The following is a 19,000-nucleotide window of genomic DNA, read 5'->3' on the forward strand; positions in this document are numbered from 1 at the left end:
GAGAGGTCACATAGCAGGAGCATCTAGTCCACGAGTGTTTTTAGAATCCCAAACTGGGCAGAGGACATGAGGAGAAATGTGTGGGTCCTCAGGGCCACATTCCTCCGCCATGTGAGGCCTTGCTGCATACCACTGATGACCTCATAAGCAATCACTTTTGATCTCACCCCATTCCTCCACCAACAACTGAAACAAAACAAAAAACATCTAAGCAAAATATGCTGTTGTTGTACCCAAAAATGATTCAGAATCGAGACTTCAGCATTCAGCACTACTGTGAAGCCTTCAGTTCACCGGTTGCTTTGCTGATAAACCACAGTTGTTCATTTTGTTATTCTTTGAATGAGGCCCCAAAAAGCCTCATACATGTGTATGTACTAATGCATGCATTTTACTTTACTTTGATAATTGTTTATCAGCTTCTATCTCCTAGATGTAGTATTTGATCTTATGACACAAACCAGGAAAAGGAAGGTAAGCATTGTTAAATATCTGGTACTCCATGAAAATGATCAAGATTGGTACTGTTCTCCACATAGTGTCACCTATCTTCCCACCTCTGGTTGGCTTGTGAGAATCAGCAGAGCCTATTAGAGACAACTGTTGATGAGTGTCTTCTATCCTGTTTCTCAGGCTGCAGCAGTCCTGAAGGTTGATGGAGGGCCATGCTATTCAAACAGCAGGCGTGGCTGAGACAGAAGCTCCTGGTGCTGGGAAGCCTTGCCGTTGGGAGTCTCCTGTATCTAGTCGCCAGAGTTGGGAGCTTGGATAGGTAGGTGATTAAACACATGTGTATGCGTGTGTGACTTTAAGTGTCTGTTGATTTATACTTCCTTAAGACATAATTTTAAGTCTATCCATTTGTTTTCCTCCCTCAAAATTCCCAAGAAGCATGCGTTCCTGCAGTATTGATTTTGATTTATTGAGCCTTTTTTAAAAAGAGAGAGATCCAAGTTGCTCAAATCAAGGCATTCTGTCAAGATCCATTTGTATTCTGTGTGCATTGACACTTGTTTTCAGAGAAGGGATAAAGCTGTGTACAGTAAAAATGTCATTAACTAGAGCTCAGTGTGGTCTGTGTGCATCTGGTGTTGACCTCCAGCCATAGCAAAACAGTGCTGATATATCTATGGATCTTCATTTTCAAATTTATGAGTGGACAATTAATGTGCTATCAGGAGCATTAAAATTATATATGAGCCTGTAAAGGAGCTCATCAAGTTTTCAATCCATTGCCCTGGAAAGATGGCTGTAGGCGTGGAGAGGTTTAACTATGTTAATTATGTCTGGTTTTCATGCGCTGAACCTACCAGACAAGGAGGCTGACTGCTCAGAAAGCAATGAAAAATCCATGGCGAGGAAATGACAGAATTAGGGTTTGGCTCAACACAGGCAAACAATCAGAGGGACTGGATCTCCAAAAACCCCAGCAATACCAACTGGTTTCACATTCAGTGCTTCTGGATTGATCTACAGCCAGTGTGATTGGCAGGAACAGAAAAGTTAATATCCAAATGTGAAGCTTCTCCCTTGCCCTTGAAAATTAATTCTTGCAAGGAGGGTGTGTAGCTTAGCTGTACAGATTCTGGTTGAGACTCTGACATGCCTCCTTGCAGTACTTGGGTTCAATTCCTGGCCCCAGCTCCTGATTCTGGCTGCTTACCAATGGCAGAACTTGGCAGAGGGGGAATGGGAGAGGGGAGCAGCTGTACTGTTTTAAATAGTTGATGCCTGCCTCTCATGTGACCTGGATTGAAATTCCCAGCTTCAGCCCCAGTCCTCAATGGCTGCTGTGAATGAATCAGCAAATTGGAGCTCTCTGTGTGTCTGCATGTCTCTCTTTCTTTTTGTATGTCTTCCTCGCAAATAAATTAATTTTTAAATTTTTAAATAAAATTACTTTTTGCACTAGAAAGGCTAGAATATGTTCTCTGAGTTCAACTCCATTGTCAGTTAAAATGCCATACATTTTAAAATGGAAGCAGCCTCCTTTCAATGTCCTTTTTCTTCCAAACTATAAGCTACTATGTAGACCTTATCACTAGTATACTTAAAAAGAATATAGCAGTGGTCCTTGTTTTCCTGTCAGTGTCAATTTTGATTGGTGAAGTGAACTTCTTTGATTCTTTCAGCTCATAAATCCTGAGTAAACTTTGTATTCATTAGTTGTTACTTCTGGGAGAAGTATAATCAAGAGCTTATTGCTGACCTCGAGCACTTTGCTGGAGTAGCAGTTATTGGTGAAAAGCTTTGAGGTGGTGCCATTGTCTTATCCCATAATGGAATTTTTATACTGAACTCATCCCAGTCCTTTTACTTAGTCTCCGATCATTTACATTTTATTGAGTAATTGATCTAATGATCACTAGCACATTCATTATTTATTTGAAGATTATTTTCATTTTCGACCCAGTCTCTCAACCATAATGGAATGACTTTTATAAGGTATTGAATTACGTGATAGACTTTCGCAAAACCTCTTACTTATGAGTTTGAGATGATTTTGTCTGAAAGTAATACCAGCTTATTTAGGCTGCCCATTAGTAACTGAAGACCCTGTACGCTGAGAGAGAAGCTGAAGTTACTTCTCCTATTCCTTTCAATCCTAAAATTCTGGATTTTTTTCTTACTCTGGGGCCCACACTCAGAATCTGTGCTCCAGGAAGTAGAAAAATAATGTGTTATTTTATCCTCTCTTTACATGTTACATTGAGTTAGAAAGTCCAAAAAGTGATTGTTCTGACAGATATAGTCTACCAGAGTAGAAGGTAGAAAGAAGGAAGGAAAGAATAGAAAATGGTCCTTCAGAGGCTGGAGCAATCCCATTCCAGCTCAGTAGGGACACTTTCTATGTAAGCCCCTTTCAGCCAGGATTCTGCAAGAGAATTAGATCCTACAGTCAAGGATGTCAGTGACTGGTTACTCAGCTTTCCCAGGATGGGACTAGCATCATTCTGGAGACATCCATCAATGGATGCCTTAGGGAAATTAGTTCTTACTTCTCCATCAGAACTCAAGAAGAGCATAAAGATGAATTTGTGAAACTGCAATCAATTTCACAATTAAAAACATCTTTGACCATGTATCATGACCATGATAATCTTGTCTTCCATTTACAGCCCCATCTTGATAATATCATTTACAAAAGTATAAATCTCATGTTTCTCTAAAATGTTAACTATGGTAAATCATATTTTAATAGTTTTTAAATATTTTCATTCTTTCCACAATAAGCATGAAATGTTTTGAAATGCATTATTGTTGTGGATAAGCAGATTAAGCTGTTGCTTGGGAAACCCGCATCCCATATTGGAGTGCCTAGTGTGAGTCCCAACAACTCCATGCTTCCAATCCACCATCTTACTTACGTGCTTGAGAGACAGTGGATGGTGGCCCAAGATGGTGGGTTCCTGCCACCAAGGTGGGAAACCTGGATGCAGTTTCTGGCTCCTGGCTTCAGCCTGCCCTTGGCCCTGGCTTTTGCAGACATTTGGGAAATAAATCAGAAGATATACGATATATCACTCTATCTCTCCATCTCTCTTTCCCTCTGTCACTCAGCCTTTCAAATAAATAAATCTTTTTTAAAAATAAAAGTTACAGAAAACCAACAACACAGCAAGTACTGTCTTAAGTGTTCTCATAGGTGACTGTTTAAACAGACCACAAATACCATTCCTTCCATTTCTGCAGAATAGACTGAGCATGACCTCAGCATACAAGAAAGATGCAATAGGGTCTCTCAGGAAAAGCAAGTGACAGCCTTATTACAATACAGAGGGAGATACCAACTCCAAATTATTATGATAACTAGAACCTTTCAGGTGTAGGAACTGATTTAACAGCCATTTTGACCAAAATTATGTGTTTGCTCAAGAAGACTGAAATGCCTTCCCAGATAAACTTAAGCAAATTACATTGAATTTCAGCTCATTTTTAGACTACACCTAAAAGGAAACCCAATTTGCCTACTAAACATATTGGCCACGCTGAATTAAATAGTCACTTCAATCTAGTATCACCACGACTATTACCACGTCTTCCTCTCTCAGAAAAGCAGAGATGGCTGTTCATTATTCAGGGCACTATGGAAGTAGACATCCTCCAACCTGGCTTTAATCATCGCATTCCTTGTATGAGTTTGAGCCCCCAATTTAAACGAGTTTGGCAGTAAGAACCTGAGGTTTCTGGCCCCATCAAGGTCTTGTTGACTTCTGGTCCCCAGGTGCAGTAAGTGGTATACAGCACTTGCAGATGGCAGTTGAGTTTGTTCCTACATTGAGCAGAGTGAAAACCTTAATCCTGGCCTCCTTAGATAGAAAGAACAAGAGAGGCAGACATAATAAATACTCTCCTGGCTATCCCTAAGGCCAAGGGCAGAAATTCTCATAGAATGAAAAACTCAGCAAAAGCCAAGATTGGAATTTTGCAGGTTGATCATGCAAATAGCTAAGGGCAGAGACTGGACCTCTTTTCATATTATATCTCAGAGATTTTTAAGAGCCATATGAGTGCTGCTGAGCTGCAAGAAAATAATACCATATGAAACCCGAAACATGTGGTCTCCTAGCCGCCCTTCAGCCTCCCAGCTGAAGATGATAATCTTCTGCCTTTCACATTTTCTAAATGATTTTAACTGGTGAGCTGTTAAAAAGCTATTAGTATGGCTGGTGTCACTTATCTATCCTGTACTGTGAGCATAACTACATGCCGTAGTCAATTAAGTGCTTGGTGAATAAAAATTTTAAGGCACCCTAATAATAATAATTAAAAAAACCTCCTATCAATTATATGTGCTCCATTTACTGCAGACTTGCTTAAAATAAAATTTCCCAACATATGTTCATTATGGATTGCAGCAGGCTGGGAACCAGTGGTTTTATTTATGTATTTAACGAGGGAATCAGAAAGATAAGAAGTTAGTTGCCATGAGCTTCTGAAATGATCTCTCTGTTGCTTGCAGGCTACAACCAATTTGCCCCATTGAAGGTCGATTTGGTGGAGCCCGCGGTCAGGCTGAATTCCCACTCCGTGCTCTGCAGTTTAAGCGTGGCCTGCTGCACGAATTCCGGAAGGGCAACACTTCCAAGGAGCAGGTTCGCCTCCATGACCTGGTGCAGCAGCTCCCCAAGGCCATTATCATTGGCGTGAGGAAGGGAGGCACGAGGGCCTTGCTTGAGATGCTGAACCTCCATCCAGCAGTGGTCAAAGCCTCTCAAGAAATCCACTTTTTTGACAATGATGAGAATTATGCCAAGGGCATTGAGTGGTATAGGAAAAAGATGCCTTTTTCCTACCCTCAGCAAATCACAATTGAAAAGAGCCCAGCATATTTTATCACAGAGGAAGTTCCGGAAAGGATTTACAAAATGAACTCATCCATCAAGTTGTTGATCATTGTCAGGGAGCCAACCACAAGAGCTATTTCTGATTATACTCAGGTGCTAGAGGGGAAAGAGAGGAAGAACAAAACTTATTACAAATTTGAGAAGCTGGCCATAGACTCTAATACCTGTGAAGTGAACACAAAATATAAGGCGGTAAGAACCAGCATCTACACCAAACATCTGGAGAGGTGGCTGAAATACTTTCCAATTGAGCAATTTCACGTCGTGGATGGAGATCGCCTCATCACAGAACCTCTGCCGGAACTTCAGCTCGTGGAGAAGTTCCTAAATCTTCCCCCAAGGATAAGTCAGTACAACTTATATTTCAATGCTACCAGAGGGTTTTACTGCTTGCGGTTTAATATTATCTTTAATAAGTGCCTGGCGGGCAGCAAGGGACGCATTCATCCGGAGGTGGACCCCTCTGTCATTACCAAATTGCGCAAATTCTTTCACCCTTTCAATCAAAAATTTTATCAGATCACTGGGAGGACATTGAACTGGCCCTAAAAAAACATGCCATACAACACTATGTGTTGTGCCTGGACACACATGATATCTCTTCTAGATTAAAAATATGCACTTTTCCTAGACACATCTATCCAAGTCATTTTTCAATGTATACTTGTACATAAGTAGTGTGTGACCAAATATCAGATCAGTTCTTTTTCTACTGAAAATGTACAAAAGACATACTGTCTGCATAGATGAATCTTTTAAGCTATTTACAGAACAGAAGAGGTGGTGGTTTGGGGAAAAAGTAACTGCAGCTATTCTCCAAAAGTTAGTCTTCCTTTGATTCAGAATTTGTCATCCGCCATCTTCATAGATTTAAGCCAAAATATAAATGTGTGAAAAAAATACCAATGGCTGTGAAGATTCAGGAAGTAGAGAATTCAGTTATGCATTTTTTTTCCTAAGGGAAAGCTGGCTCTTTAATTCAGATGCTGAATTGGTGCCATGAAAAAGCAAAACAAAAAGTGCTATTTTCTTCTTATTTAAAAGAATGTCTTATCTCATAAAATTGACATTGTTCCAAAGTTCTTGTGGTGATTTTGCACTATTGTTTTCTTGTATGGGCCATGGTGTCACCTGTAGCATGTCAATCACATGTTGGAAAGTCAAGTCTTTTACTTCCATGTTGTATGTCAACAAAGAGAAATGTCTTGTACATAGTGTATATTGTTGTAAATACTGGTTTCACACTAAGCAATTCTATTTTGTAAACTGAATATGGCTATTTAATTTATTGTGAAAATTAAATTTATTGTGGTATTTAAAAATGGAATGGATTAAAATTACTCTATGTGCAACTTTTTTTTTACTTATTTTGTTTTATGTGCCCCCTGCTGGCTTCCAAAATGGAATTGGTTTGTGTGCATATGACAGTACATAGGACAGAGATGCACTTCTCTGTTGGAGGTTTCTGTATCCTCGTGAACATGTATTTACACAGTGGGGTAAGAGTATATTTTAAAAAAAGAAAATCTCAACCATGTGGAAATCAAGTATAATAGCCACCACGAAGTGCAGGTTTGCTGCACCTTTATAACTATTAATTTACTTGCAGTTGCTTCTGTGCCAAGGGACAGACAAGGAATACTTCAGCAGAATCAAGGCACAGAAGAGTCACAATGTTATTTGAACCTCTACTCAGAGTCAAACCAGTAGGAAAATTAAATAAGATTAGAAATGTGTGTGGCTTCTGAAAAGGTGAAAGCTGTCAGTGCTTCAAAAATGAATACAAACTCTCAGAACTCTTTAGATGAAAATATATCAATCTGCTTACAAATTATCAAACTTCATAGTGTTGCTATTACTGACAAACATATGGCTCATGTTTCCATTCAGAGAAATTAATTCTAAATTGGGTGCCTTAATAACCTTGGATGCACTATATTATGCTTAAATATAATTAGGGAAAATGTGGAAAGAGGTATCAGTGATGAAAATAAAACAAAATGAATTTTTCACAATCATAGCTGCTTATCCAGTGGAAGATATCTGAGAGAGTTTTGTTCAACATCCCACTGAGAATGCCTAGAGAAATCAGCAAATTACAATGGATTTCCCTGGTTGAAATAAGTGTTGATTTTCTCCATAATTTGTTTATCTTGTCCAGTGATTTGATGATGAACTTTTAAAAATAAATAGTCCTTTTCCCTCCAGTGTTGGTATATATTGCTTCTCAGCCCAAAGCCTTGGTAATCACCTCTACTGTTTGAAATAACAGTGATGCTGTACTCTCAGCATAATGCAGGCATGACACCCGCACATGCTGGCAGGCTGGCTACCCACTGGTAATGACTGCAGGGAGACTCCCAGGTCTATATGTCAACTTACTTCTCTCCTAACCCAGCAATGAAGCTGGTATAAAGAACCTGGCATCAAATTACTCCATGCTTAAACTCTCAACTAATAGTTTATTATGACATTCAAGAACATAATCACTGCATTATTAACTTTATAGAGCACGATTCAGCTAATGTAGTTTTGTACCAGTAACTGTCCAGTTATGCCCCATTGGAACACCGATGTTTCAGGAATTCAGACTGAGTATTCCACTGGTAAAATTGAAAATAACAATCTTATCCCAGACTCAGAGGAATTAAAATTATGCCAATGAATTGAAATTCCTCACTAATATTTATGTTCCAGATTTTTCTTAAACTGCTTCTGCTACCAATGGTGTATACCAGACTTTATTATAAGATTTCATTCCATTTATGCCAACTTTTATAATTTGTTGTTTTTAACTTAGTAAAGTAGTAATTTATTCAGCATATCAAAGTAGTAGGGGTGTATTCTGCCCTCCAGTTCTTTCACTTCTAAATAAGTTTGAGAATTGTTTGAAGCTTGAAGCTTCCCTGCAGAGATCCAAACCAGGAAACAGCCTTGGAAGATATTTGGGTGGCGAGTTTCATTTCACTGAAGAAACAGTCACAGCCACTGCTGATTGAAATAAAAATACTATAACATAATAGCATACCTCCAGTGGAGATTTAAAACTCTTGTTTAGAAAAAAATGTTTCCTGTTATTATCAGACAGGCAACAAACCTTTAGAGAATTCTTCTGCTTATTACAACAACTCTACCAGAGCTCTCTTCAATAAGTTACTTCTTTTGCACCATGACCACCTTGCATTCTCACTGGAAGCTCAGAGGCACCATACCGCTCTGTGAAACAAGTCCAGCTGAAAAGAGAAAAAATGTTTAAGCAATGGTGAAGTTTCTTCTGGTCCATAAAGCTGAAACTATACCATCTTGTTAGCAAATTCCAACTACAATTGTACAAACAGCCCCAGAGTAGGAAGAGAGACTAGGGAACCCAGAGATAAATGAGACATACAAATCCATAGACATCCCCTCATTCCAAGTCAATCACCTACACTGCTGAAACCACATCACATAAGCCTTCAACTGATGAAGATACTAATATTTCCTACTAACATATAAGTGATATCAAAGATGTTATGCTTTTAATGTAGGCTAAATAAAAATCTTGTAAAGCCTTCATAATCCCATCTATCATAAATTTGAAACCATTTAGTTAAGAGACTATCAAGAACAGTCAATTGCCAACCCAATCTCTCTTCACAAGGCTGATGACTCCTTTTAGGAGCACTGTCCATGGTGCTGCACTGGGTATGAGGCTGCTCCTGGAGATCAGCTCAAGGACCTGTGGGGAGCATTACCTAGGACACTGAAGACAGTGTTGCTGCTAGGGAAAGTTGAGAATTAAAGGCAAATGCAATACAAATTGCAATTCTGCCAAAAAGCTTATGCTTTGTCCAATTAGCTGTTTCCTCGATCAGATTGCAGTCAGAACCCTAACTTAAGAATTTTCCAAGGATGAAGAATTTCAAATAATCACAGTCTCTTCCTGCTGAAGTCTTTTGTTCTCTTTTTGCACACTCAACAGCCATTTCCTACTAAGGAGAATAGTCTACAATCTCAGCAAAAATGAAACTGTGGAAAACATTTGCTGTAGAAATAACTAAATAGGGCAAAATCTTAACAATTAGGGCTAACAAGATGAAAATGTAGAATATTTTTAAACAAACTCATAATTATTGCCAAGTATCCAAAGTGCCAACCTATACTGACAATATATTTAATAATAAATATTTAATTGCACTTTCCTTACTAAATAAAAACCTCTTAATGGGCACATGGCTTTCTTTTACTTTTCCAAATTAGTATCACTCAAGTATTTCAAAAGAATCTGTTCTGTTAAGAAGTTATCCAGGCCTCCTGCAGTCTGTTCTATTGAGAAGTTATTCAGGCCTTCGGCATCTGTTTATCAATTTTTGTAGTAAATCTTTCTTTTATAGTTAATGCAGAATGAAATGTAGGCCAAAATATAATAATTTTGTAAGATTCTAAACAACGATGCCATAGCACATATTATAGAAAAAAATTCTTTACATTTTTAGCTTTTCAAGAATTCTTTCTAATTACATTTTATTACATTCTTTGGGAATAGAAGTACTCTTTCATAATTATTAGAAATGGATTGGAGAGTCGAAAAGGAAGAACTGAACTGACTATAATATGCAACTCCCATAGGAAGCACCTGCTTGGTATTCCAAGAACAAGTGTGTTATTTAAAGGCAGATCAGTTTGAAAAGCAAGACTCTTTTCAGTTAATTCAAGAAGGCAGTAGCATGCTTGATGCATAATCATGCTAGTTCTATCTGTGAATTTGTGAATCACATCAGCCTAGCAGGTCTTGGAGAGCTTTTTGTGAAAGTATACTATCTTTAACCATATTTATCATCCCCTTTCAAAAACAATCTGCCAAGGTATGAGTCATTCCCAGACTGGTAACTCATTTAAAATGTTAACTCATCTTTCACATTTCTAAATGCATACACCTCTGCCTTGTATTCTTTTCCTTGATGACACCAGAGAACCATCCTTAAGGCCAGGTGCAAAATTGCTTGTTTCTTTGGTAAGGCCATTCTAAAACTGACCTAAATGTTTCAACATACAGCATAAAAGAACCTGTAATTGCTCATATCAGGTAATCTAATAGTAGGTCCTGGAAATAAATTTAATACAACTCTTTAAAGATGAATTTTTCTGGCAACACCAGGTGATGATATTATTACACCACTCAGAATCATCAGTGTGATAGGTGAGTCAAAGTTGAAAAGCAGGGGCCAGTGCCATGGCTCACTTGGTTAATCCTCCTCTGCAGTGCCGGCATCCCATATGAGCGCCGGGTTCTAGTCCCAGTTGCTCCTCTTGCAGTCTAGCTCTCTGCCGTTTTCTGGGAGGGCAGTGGAGGATGGCCCAAGTGCTTGGGCCCTGCACCTGCATGGGAGACCAGGAAGAAGCACCTGGCTCCTGGCTTCGGATCCATGCAGTGCCGGCCATGGCGGCCATTTGGGGAGTGAACCAACGGAAGGAAGACCTTTCTCTCTGTCTCTCTCTCTCTCACTGTCTATAACTCTACCTGTCAAATAAATTTTTTAAAAAGTTGAAAAGCCACAAAAGAAAACCGATCATTCAACCTGGGAGAGTCAAGGAAAGCTCCGCTGAGGCCATCCTTGAAGATCAGAACCTCTCACCAGAACAACAGGCAGGAGATGAGGAAAATCAGAGAGCAAAAGCATGTGGTGTGAAAGAGACTGGGAAATCGAGCAAAGCTGGAGAGCAGATCATATGTAAGCGAAGGTGGAAGGTAAGAGTGGAAGATGTACAAGAGCTTCTTAAGCCCTGAGCGAGCTCTACCACCACATACCCGAGGGAGCTCTGTTAGGTACCCAGGCCAGTCCTGCCTCCTTAAATCTACACCTAGATGATATTTAAAGACTAAGGGCTTCAAAATGGAAAGGAGCTGATAAAATATCTCAAGAGTCTTCCTTAAAGGAGAAAAAAATCAATTTCTTCCTCCATGGAATCCTTGTTTTCCTTCATACACTATCTGCTCTTTGTTTCTCTCATTTCTCCTTTTAGCGCCAGTAACTGTGCTGCAACTGATGGGATTCTCTGTATCTGGTTTTCAAAACCAAATCTCTGGCATGTTGACCATAGAAGAGTCATACTGTCTCCCTGCCACTAAGCTTCATGCTATAGCTCCACTCAACCTGGAACATGGAGACATGGAAATGAAAAAAAAGAAAAAAAGAAAAACTACATACACTTATTTACATATTTATTTAAGGAAAGTATAATAATGTTTTTCTAAAAATTATCCAGAAATATATTTTTTCTTTGGAAAAAAAAACAAGTATTACAAAACATTCTGGACTTTGCAACCCATTTGTCTTTTGTGCCTTGAGTTTCGTATTAAACAAGAGTGCCCAAATAGGGGATGTAAAAACTCATTGTCTCATTGCTTAGTAGACTCACCTGGGTTTCTTCATATAATCATCAGAATGATCTAAAGAATAGCAAGAGAGGGAGAATCTCTACATTCAAGCACTTTTTAAGGATCTACTTCCATCCAAAATATGTCATATGGACAAACTCAGTGTCCATGTGAGAGAGGACTGCATCAGAGGGTGGTTACAGGAAAGAAAATTATCTAGCCATTGTACCTGTCTTTGAATTTTTATTTTGTTCTGGTGCAAATTATAATAATCATAGCAATACACTTAATGCTTTTTCTTTAGTTCTCAAAAGAACACATAATGGTAAGAACAGCAGTACACAGAATAATTTCCCTCTCTCAAACATATCTGAATCCTAATCTTGAGCACACATGTATGTTGTGTTACATGGTGAAAGGGGCCTTACACATATGATAAATTTAAGGACCTTGAGATGAGGAAGGTGTCCTGATGTAACCATGAAGTTTCTTAAAGGTAAGAGTGAGGCAAAGAATAAAACAAGAGGGAGGGTGATAATGGAATAAGTTGAAACTTCTGTCTTCAGAGAGGCAACATTGAGGAACCTTCAGGGCAATGCAACAATGTTGGCTTTGAGGATGAAGAGGGCTGTAAGCCAAAGAATATGAGAAGCCTTCAGAGGCTGGGGAAGGCAAGGAAACGGACTACCCCCAAGACCGTGCAAAAGGAAAAATAGCCCTGCCAAGAAGTTGACTTTAACCCTGTGAGACCTATGTTGGATATCCAAATGCATAGAAATGTCATATAATAAATATGCACTGTTCTAAGCCACTAAATTTGGGATAATTTGTTACAGTTACCATAAAAACTAGTGCAAGAGGTAAGAACAAATGGATCATTCACAAAATGCTGTTTTTTAGAATCAGTGTAGGCTGCTTCATTGTGAATGAGTTGATGGGGCAACAGCTGGTGATCACAAGGGCACCCCCAAAACAGGCAAACAGATGTCCTGAAGGATAGCGGAGCCCTGCAAATTCCCAAGGGTAAGTAGGCCAAGTAAATGCAGTCAGAGAGAATCCCTGGGAGGCAGAACCCATACCTCATTTCTTCTGGACCCCATCACTGAAGCTCAAAGGGTAGAAAATAGTTTTAATGGTGAATTTCAGATAAACGTGTGGCAAAGCATATGTTTCATAATATTTCTAGCACCTTGAGCACTGTGATTTTTATGCTGGAAAGAGAAGATAATTCTTGTCTTCTTACACATCTATAGACTCTAACCTTGATCTCAGAAACCTGAAGTCCCCAAAGACCAGAAGTCTCGGTTTTATCCCAGATACATCCCAGAATCTCCTTTAAACAGCCTCAAAATTGTCCTGTGGGAAAAACAAAAGCCTGAAACTATTTTTCCTGGGCTTAATGAAATCCAAAGGCATCTATTGATCATGTAATTGTTCCTAGACCCACAGGGATCTCTCAAACAATTACTAACAGTGACTAGGGAAGCTGGAGTTGGGGGTGCAACCACAATACAGTATTTCAGAATTCCAGCCCAGAGCAACTTCTCAAGCAAAGTCTCTGGTTCTGTTTATTAATTATGCCTGCCTCTGGTCTAAAAGGATCTTGTGAGGCAATTTGTTAATTATGATTTGTTTCTAATCTTGTTTTATTGGCTTCGTTTCAACTTCTTGCACTCAATAAACTTTGGATAGATATACATATTGCATCTGTTTGAAAATATAAATTGCTTAAAATTAAAAGGTACACACGTGTAATATCTAGGGCATTATGTGTTTGTATTCGTGAGCCTGATGGAAAAAAGCTAATGATAATGGTTCTTCTTAGGACTAACCAAAATTTTTCTTTTGTAAGTGATTTTCTGTCAGATTCGCACAGCTACCTTTTAAAAATTGCATCCCAAAGCATCTCAGTACAGTAAAAGTGAGTATATATATATATATGACAAATTCAATAAATTACTATTCCAAAGGCACATTGACCTCTCTTAAAACAAATATTTTTACAAAAGAACACAGTTTGTCTGAAGCGTTGCTACATAAAGTATGAGAAGTTTCAGTGATAAAAAAATGTGTTTTCTAATCCAAAGATATTGAAGACACTTGCATAAAAAGCATCATACATGCAACTATTGTATGCTTGTTCATATAGACATGTGAGCATGTATGTTCATGTGTGTGCAAAAAGTTCTCAGTAGTTCACCCTTTTGTGATTATCATGTTACTTTTCTTCTTGGCCATCCTAAGTCCTCCTAAGTCCTCCACATTGGAACTGGATCAGGTTTCTCTGAAAGGAAAATTAAATTTTAAAAACTTAATTTAAGAGCAAAGTGGGATGATAATCTGCATCTATTGTGTTTAAGGACCTATGAGAGAGAAAGAGAGAGGTAATCCTTTCTCTCTTCATATTAAACTTAAAAGTACCAAAGCCATCCTACAGAGATAGCAACAAAGCATTTCTTTCCATCCCTATGTTCAAAATCCACTGTCCCCATGGGACCAGATTGGAGTGAAGGACAAATCTAGGTAATAGACAAAATATTAAATTCAGGAGCTCAAACAGGTATTCAATAAATATTTATGGATTGTATAAATGAATTACTCATTGTGATCACAAGAGTTTTATTACTGGTTTAAACTTATCTGCCTATTTCTAAGCTGCCATTTGTAATGCCAGCATCCCATATCACATCACTGGTTTGAATCCTGGATGCTTTGCTTCATATCCAGTTCCCTGTCAAAGTGTCTGGGAGGCTGGCGCTATGGCTCACTAGGCTAATCCTCTGCCCGCAGCACCAGCAAACCCGGGTTCTAGTCCTGGTTGGGGCACCGGTTCTGTCCCAGTTGTCCAGCTCTCTGCTATGGCCCAGGAAGGCAGTGGAGGATGGCCCAGGTCTTTGGGCCCTGCACCCACATGGGAGACCAGGAGGAAGCACCTGGCTCCTGGCTTCGAATCGGTGCACCGCACCAACCGTAGCGGCCTTTTGGGGAGTAACCAACGGAAGGAAGACCTTTCTCTCTGTCTCTCTCACTGTCTAACTCTGCCTGTCAAAAAAATAATAAAAAGTGTCTGGGAAAACACTGGAAGATGGCCCAAGAGGTTGGGTCCGTGCCACCCACATGGGAGACAGCATAGAGTTCCAGGCTCCTTCCTGGCTTTGGCTTGGACCAGTCATGGCTGTTGCAGTTATTTTAGGAGTGAACCAGTGGATGAAAGATCTCTTTCTCTCCCTCTGTCTCTGTCACTTTGCCTTTCAAATAAATAAATCTTGAGAGAGAAAGAGAGAGAGAGAGAGGAAAAAAGGGAGGAGGGAGGGAATCAAAAAACGGCTGTCTGCCAGAAGAGTCTTAAGAACCTGTATGTAAATAGATCTTTAGGGGCTACCTGTAGAACAGTGTGTTAAGCCTTCGCCTGTGAAAATGGCACCCATACGGACACGGGTTTGTGTCCCAGCTGCTCTACCTCTGGTCCAGCTCCCTGCTAATGTGCCTGGAAAAGCAGTAGAAGATGGCCCAAGTATTTGAGCCCCTACACCCATGTGGGAGACCTAGAAGAAGCTCTTGGCTTCTGGCTTCAGCTGTAACAACCCCCAGCCACTGCAACCATTTGGGAAGTAAACGGATGGAAGATCCCTCTCTCTCTCTCTCTCTCTCTCTAAACCTGCCTTTCAAATAAATAATTTTCAAAAATAGGCCTTTGGTGGCAAACTCATCAGACAGCCAAACATGTCACAGCAGTAGAAACAGTGCAGGATTGTGTGGATCTCCCAAATCCCAATTGTACTTTTAACACATTGCAAGATATGAATGTTAAGGACCAAGGGCCAGCTTCAAACTCTACTCCTCAAAGACCCTCTCATGTCAGGCACCATTGTGATAGTTCAAGGCATTTTATTCATTCTACCTTTTAATATACAATGTTGAGGCAGCAGATATCAATTCTTTTTTAAAAACTTTTATTTAATAAATATTAATTTCAAAAGTACAACTTTTGGATTATAGCAGCTTCTCCCTCCATAACCTCCTTCCCACCCGCGACCGTCCCATCTCCCACTCCCTCTCCCATCCCATTGTTCATCAAGATTCATTTTCAATTATCTTTATATACAGATGATCAACTTAGTATATACTGAGTTAAGATATCAACAGTTTGCACCCACACAGAAACACAAAGTATAGAGTACTATTTGAGTAGTAGTTTTACCATTAATTCACATAGTACAACACATTAAGGACAGAGATCTTACATGGGGAGCAAGTGTACAGTGACTGCTGTTGTTGATTTAACAATTGACACACTTATTTATTTTTTTTTGTTGTTTGTTTTTTTTTATCTTTTATTTAATGAATATAAATTTCCAAAGTACGACTCATGTGTTACAATGGCTTCCCCCCCCATACCGTCCCTCCCACCCACAACCCTCCCCTTTCCCACTCCCTCTCCCCTTCCATTCACATCAAGATTCATTTTCGATTATCTTAATATACAGAAGATCAGCTTAGTATACCTTAAGTAAGTATTTCAACAGTTTGCTCCCATACAGAAACATAAAGTGAAAAATAATAGATGATTTTTTTTAAATGATGATGAAATCAGATCAGACCTATTGTCATGTTTAATCCCAGTGAGAGTCAAGTTGGGAATTGATAATTTCTTTCTTTTTTTTTTTTTTTTTTTTTTTTTACAGAAGATCAGTTTAGTGTACATTAAGCAAAGATTTCAGTCGTTTGCACCCCCATAGAAACACAAAGTGAAATATACTGTTTGAGTACTCGTTATAGCATTAAGCCTCAGTGTACAGCACGTTAAGGACAGAGATCCTACATGAGGAGTAAGTGCACAGTGACTCCTGTTGTTGACTTTACCAATTGACACTCCTGTTTATGGCATCAGTAATCTCCCTATGCACCAGTTATGAGTTTCCAAGGCTATGGAAGCCCCTTGAGTTCTCCGACTCTTATCTTGTTTAGACACGGTCATAGTCAAAGTGGAGGTTCTCTCCTCCCTTCAGAGAAAGGCACCTCCCTCTTTGACACACTTATTTATGACGTCAGTAATCACCCAAGGCTCTTGTCATGAGCTGCCAAGGCTATGGAAGCCTCTTGAGTTCACAACTGACCTTATTTAGTCAAGGCCATAGTCAGAGTGGAAGTTCTCTCCTCCCTTCAGAGAAAGTTGCCTCCTTCTTTGATGGCTCAATCTTTCCTCTGGGATCTCACAGAGATCTTTCATTTAGGTTTTGTTTTGTTTTGTTTTGTTTTGTTGTTTTTTTTTGTTTTTGTTTTTTGTTTTTTTGTTTTTTTGTGTTTTTTTTTTGCCACAGTGTCTTGGCTTTCAAGAAACTCTCATGGGATTTTGTCAGATCTGAATACCTTAAGGGCTGATTGTGAGGCCAGAGTGCTGTTTAGGGAAAGCAGATATCAATTCCTATTTCTGTAACAGCCCTTGTCCCTTGCACCTCAATATCATGAATCCCTAAATTTTCTCCCATTGAAACACAAGTTTTGCCCCTAATTAAGCATGTATCAAAGTTGCAAATTTCAAGAACAGTGATGAAAACAATAAACAAATTGTCACTTTCACCATATTAAACCAATATTCAATGTTCTTAATATTCAGTGTTTGGGCTTTGAGTTAGTAACAGGGAACATCTTAGTATACTAATCGTATGGAAACTAGAATTCATTTTTGTTCTTGTTTTTTTTTTTAACTTTGATTTAATGAATATAAATTTCCAAAGTACAGCTTATGGAATACAATGGCTCCCCAGCACCCATAACTTCCCTCCCACCCGCATCCCTCCCCTTTCCCTCTCCCTCCCCCCTTCCATTCACATCAAGATTCATTTTCAATTCTCTTTATCAGTTTAGCATATATTAAGTAAAGATTTCAACAGTTTGCACCCACATAGAAACACAAAGTGAAAAATACTGTTTGAGTACTAGTTATAACATTAAATCACAATGTACAGCACATTAACGACAGAGATCCTACATGAGGAGCAAATGCACAGTGACTCCTGTTGTTGACTTAACAAATTGACACTCTTGTTTATGGCATCAGTAATCACCCTAGGCTCTTGTCATGAGTTGCCAAGGCTGTGGAAGCCTTTTGAGTTCACTGACTCTGATCATATTTAGATAAGGTCATAGTCAAAGTGGATGCTCTCTCCTCCCTTCAGAGAAAGGTACCTCCTTCTTTGATGACCTGTTCTTTTCACTGGGATCTCACTCACGGAGATCTTTCATTTAGGTTTTTTTTTTTTCCCAGAGTGTTTTGGCTTATCATGCCTGTAATATTTTCATGGGCTTTTCAGCCAGATCCGAATGCCTTAAGGGCTGATTCTGAGGCCAGAGTGCTGTTTAGGACATCTGCCATTCTATGGGTCTGCTGTGTATCTCACTTCCCATGTTGGATCATTCTCTCCCTTTTTTATTCTATCAGCTAGTATTTGCAGACACTATTCTTTTTATGTGCTTCCTTTGGCTCTTAGTCCTATCATTATGGTCAATTGTGAACAGAAATTGATCACTGGGACTAGTGAGATGGCATTGGTACATGCCACCTTGATGGGATTGAATTGGAATCCCCTGATATGTTTCTAACTCTACCATTTGGGGTAAGTCAGCTTGAGCATGTCCTGAATTGCACATCTCTTCCCTCTCTTATTCCCACTCTTATATGTAACAGTGATCATTTTTCAGTTAAGTTTCAACACTTAAGAATCTGTGTATTGATTACAGTATTCAACCAAAAGTATTAAGTAGAACAAACAAAAAAAAATACTAAGAGGGATAACGTATTAAGTTATTCATCAACAGTCACGGCAAGGGCTGATCAAGTCACCGTTTCTCATAGTGTTCATTTCACTTTAACAGGTTTCCTTTTTGGTGCTCAGTTAGTTGTCACTGATCAGGGAGAACATATGATATCTGTCCCTTTGGGACTGGCTTATTGCACTCAGCATAATGTTTTCCAAATTCCTGACAGGGATCACTTTTCAGTTAAAATTTAAACACCTAAGAATAATTGTGTGTTAATTACAGAGTTCAACCAATAGTACTAGAACAAAAAGAATACTAAAATGGATAAAGTATTACATTGTACATCAACAGTCAGGACAAGAGCTGATCAAGTCACTGTTTCTCATAGTGTCCATTTCACTTCAACAAGTTTCCCCTTTGGTGCTCAGTTAGTTGTCGCCAATCAGGGAGACCATATGATATTTGCCCCTTTGGGACTGGCTAAATTCACTCAGCATGATGTTTTCCAGATTCCTCCATCTTGAAGCAAATG

At 39.1% G+C, this 19,000-nt stretch overlaps 1 protein-coding gene and 1 long non-coding RNA gene across 10 annotated transcripts in view; one reads left to right on the forward strand and one right to left on the reverse strand.

Annotated features, from left to right (window-relative positions):
* The window catches only part of LOC127486866 (uncharacterized), a 192,354-nt gene that overhangs the window by 80,882 nt on the left and 92,472 nt on the right, over window positions 1-19,000 (reverse strand). For 6 of the 9 annotated variants that reach the window (XR_011388573.1, XR_011388572.1, XR_011388566.1 and 3 more), the window contains 4 exons: window positions 13,907-13,990; window positions 12,968-13,062; window positions 8,446-8,581; window positions 5,308-5,444 (listed from right to left, as the gene is read on the reverse strand). This is a non-coding gene — a long non-coding RNA (uncharacterized lncRNA). Of the gene's footprint in view, window positions 1-5,307; window positions 5,445-8,445; window positions 8,582-12,967; window positions 13,063-13,826; window positions 13,991-19,000 lie in introns of those variants that run through there. The other 3 variants (XR_011388568.1, XR_011388569.1, XR_011388571.1) reach the window with 2 other exon arrangements.
* Window positions 634-6,700, forward strand: HS3ST5 (heparan sulfate-glucosamine 3-sulfotransferase 5). Its single transcript, XM_008263391.4, has 2 exons — window positions 634-772; window positions 4,964-6,700. Exons 1-2 carry the CDS (start codon window positions 666-668, stop codon window positions 5,895-5,897), a joined length of 1,041 nt encoding a protein of 346 aa, XP_008261613.2. The 5' UTR covers window positions 634-665; the 3' UTR covers window positions 5,898-6,700.

This window comes from Oryctolagus cuniculus, chromosome 5 (assembly GCF_964237555.1).
Source record: "Oryctolagus cuniculus chromosome 5, mOryCun1.1, whole genome shotgun sequence".
In the NCBI taxonomy this organism is placed as follows: Eukaryota; Metazoa; Chordata; class Mammalia; order Lagomorpha; family Leporidae; genus Oryctolagus; species Oryctolagus cuniculus.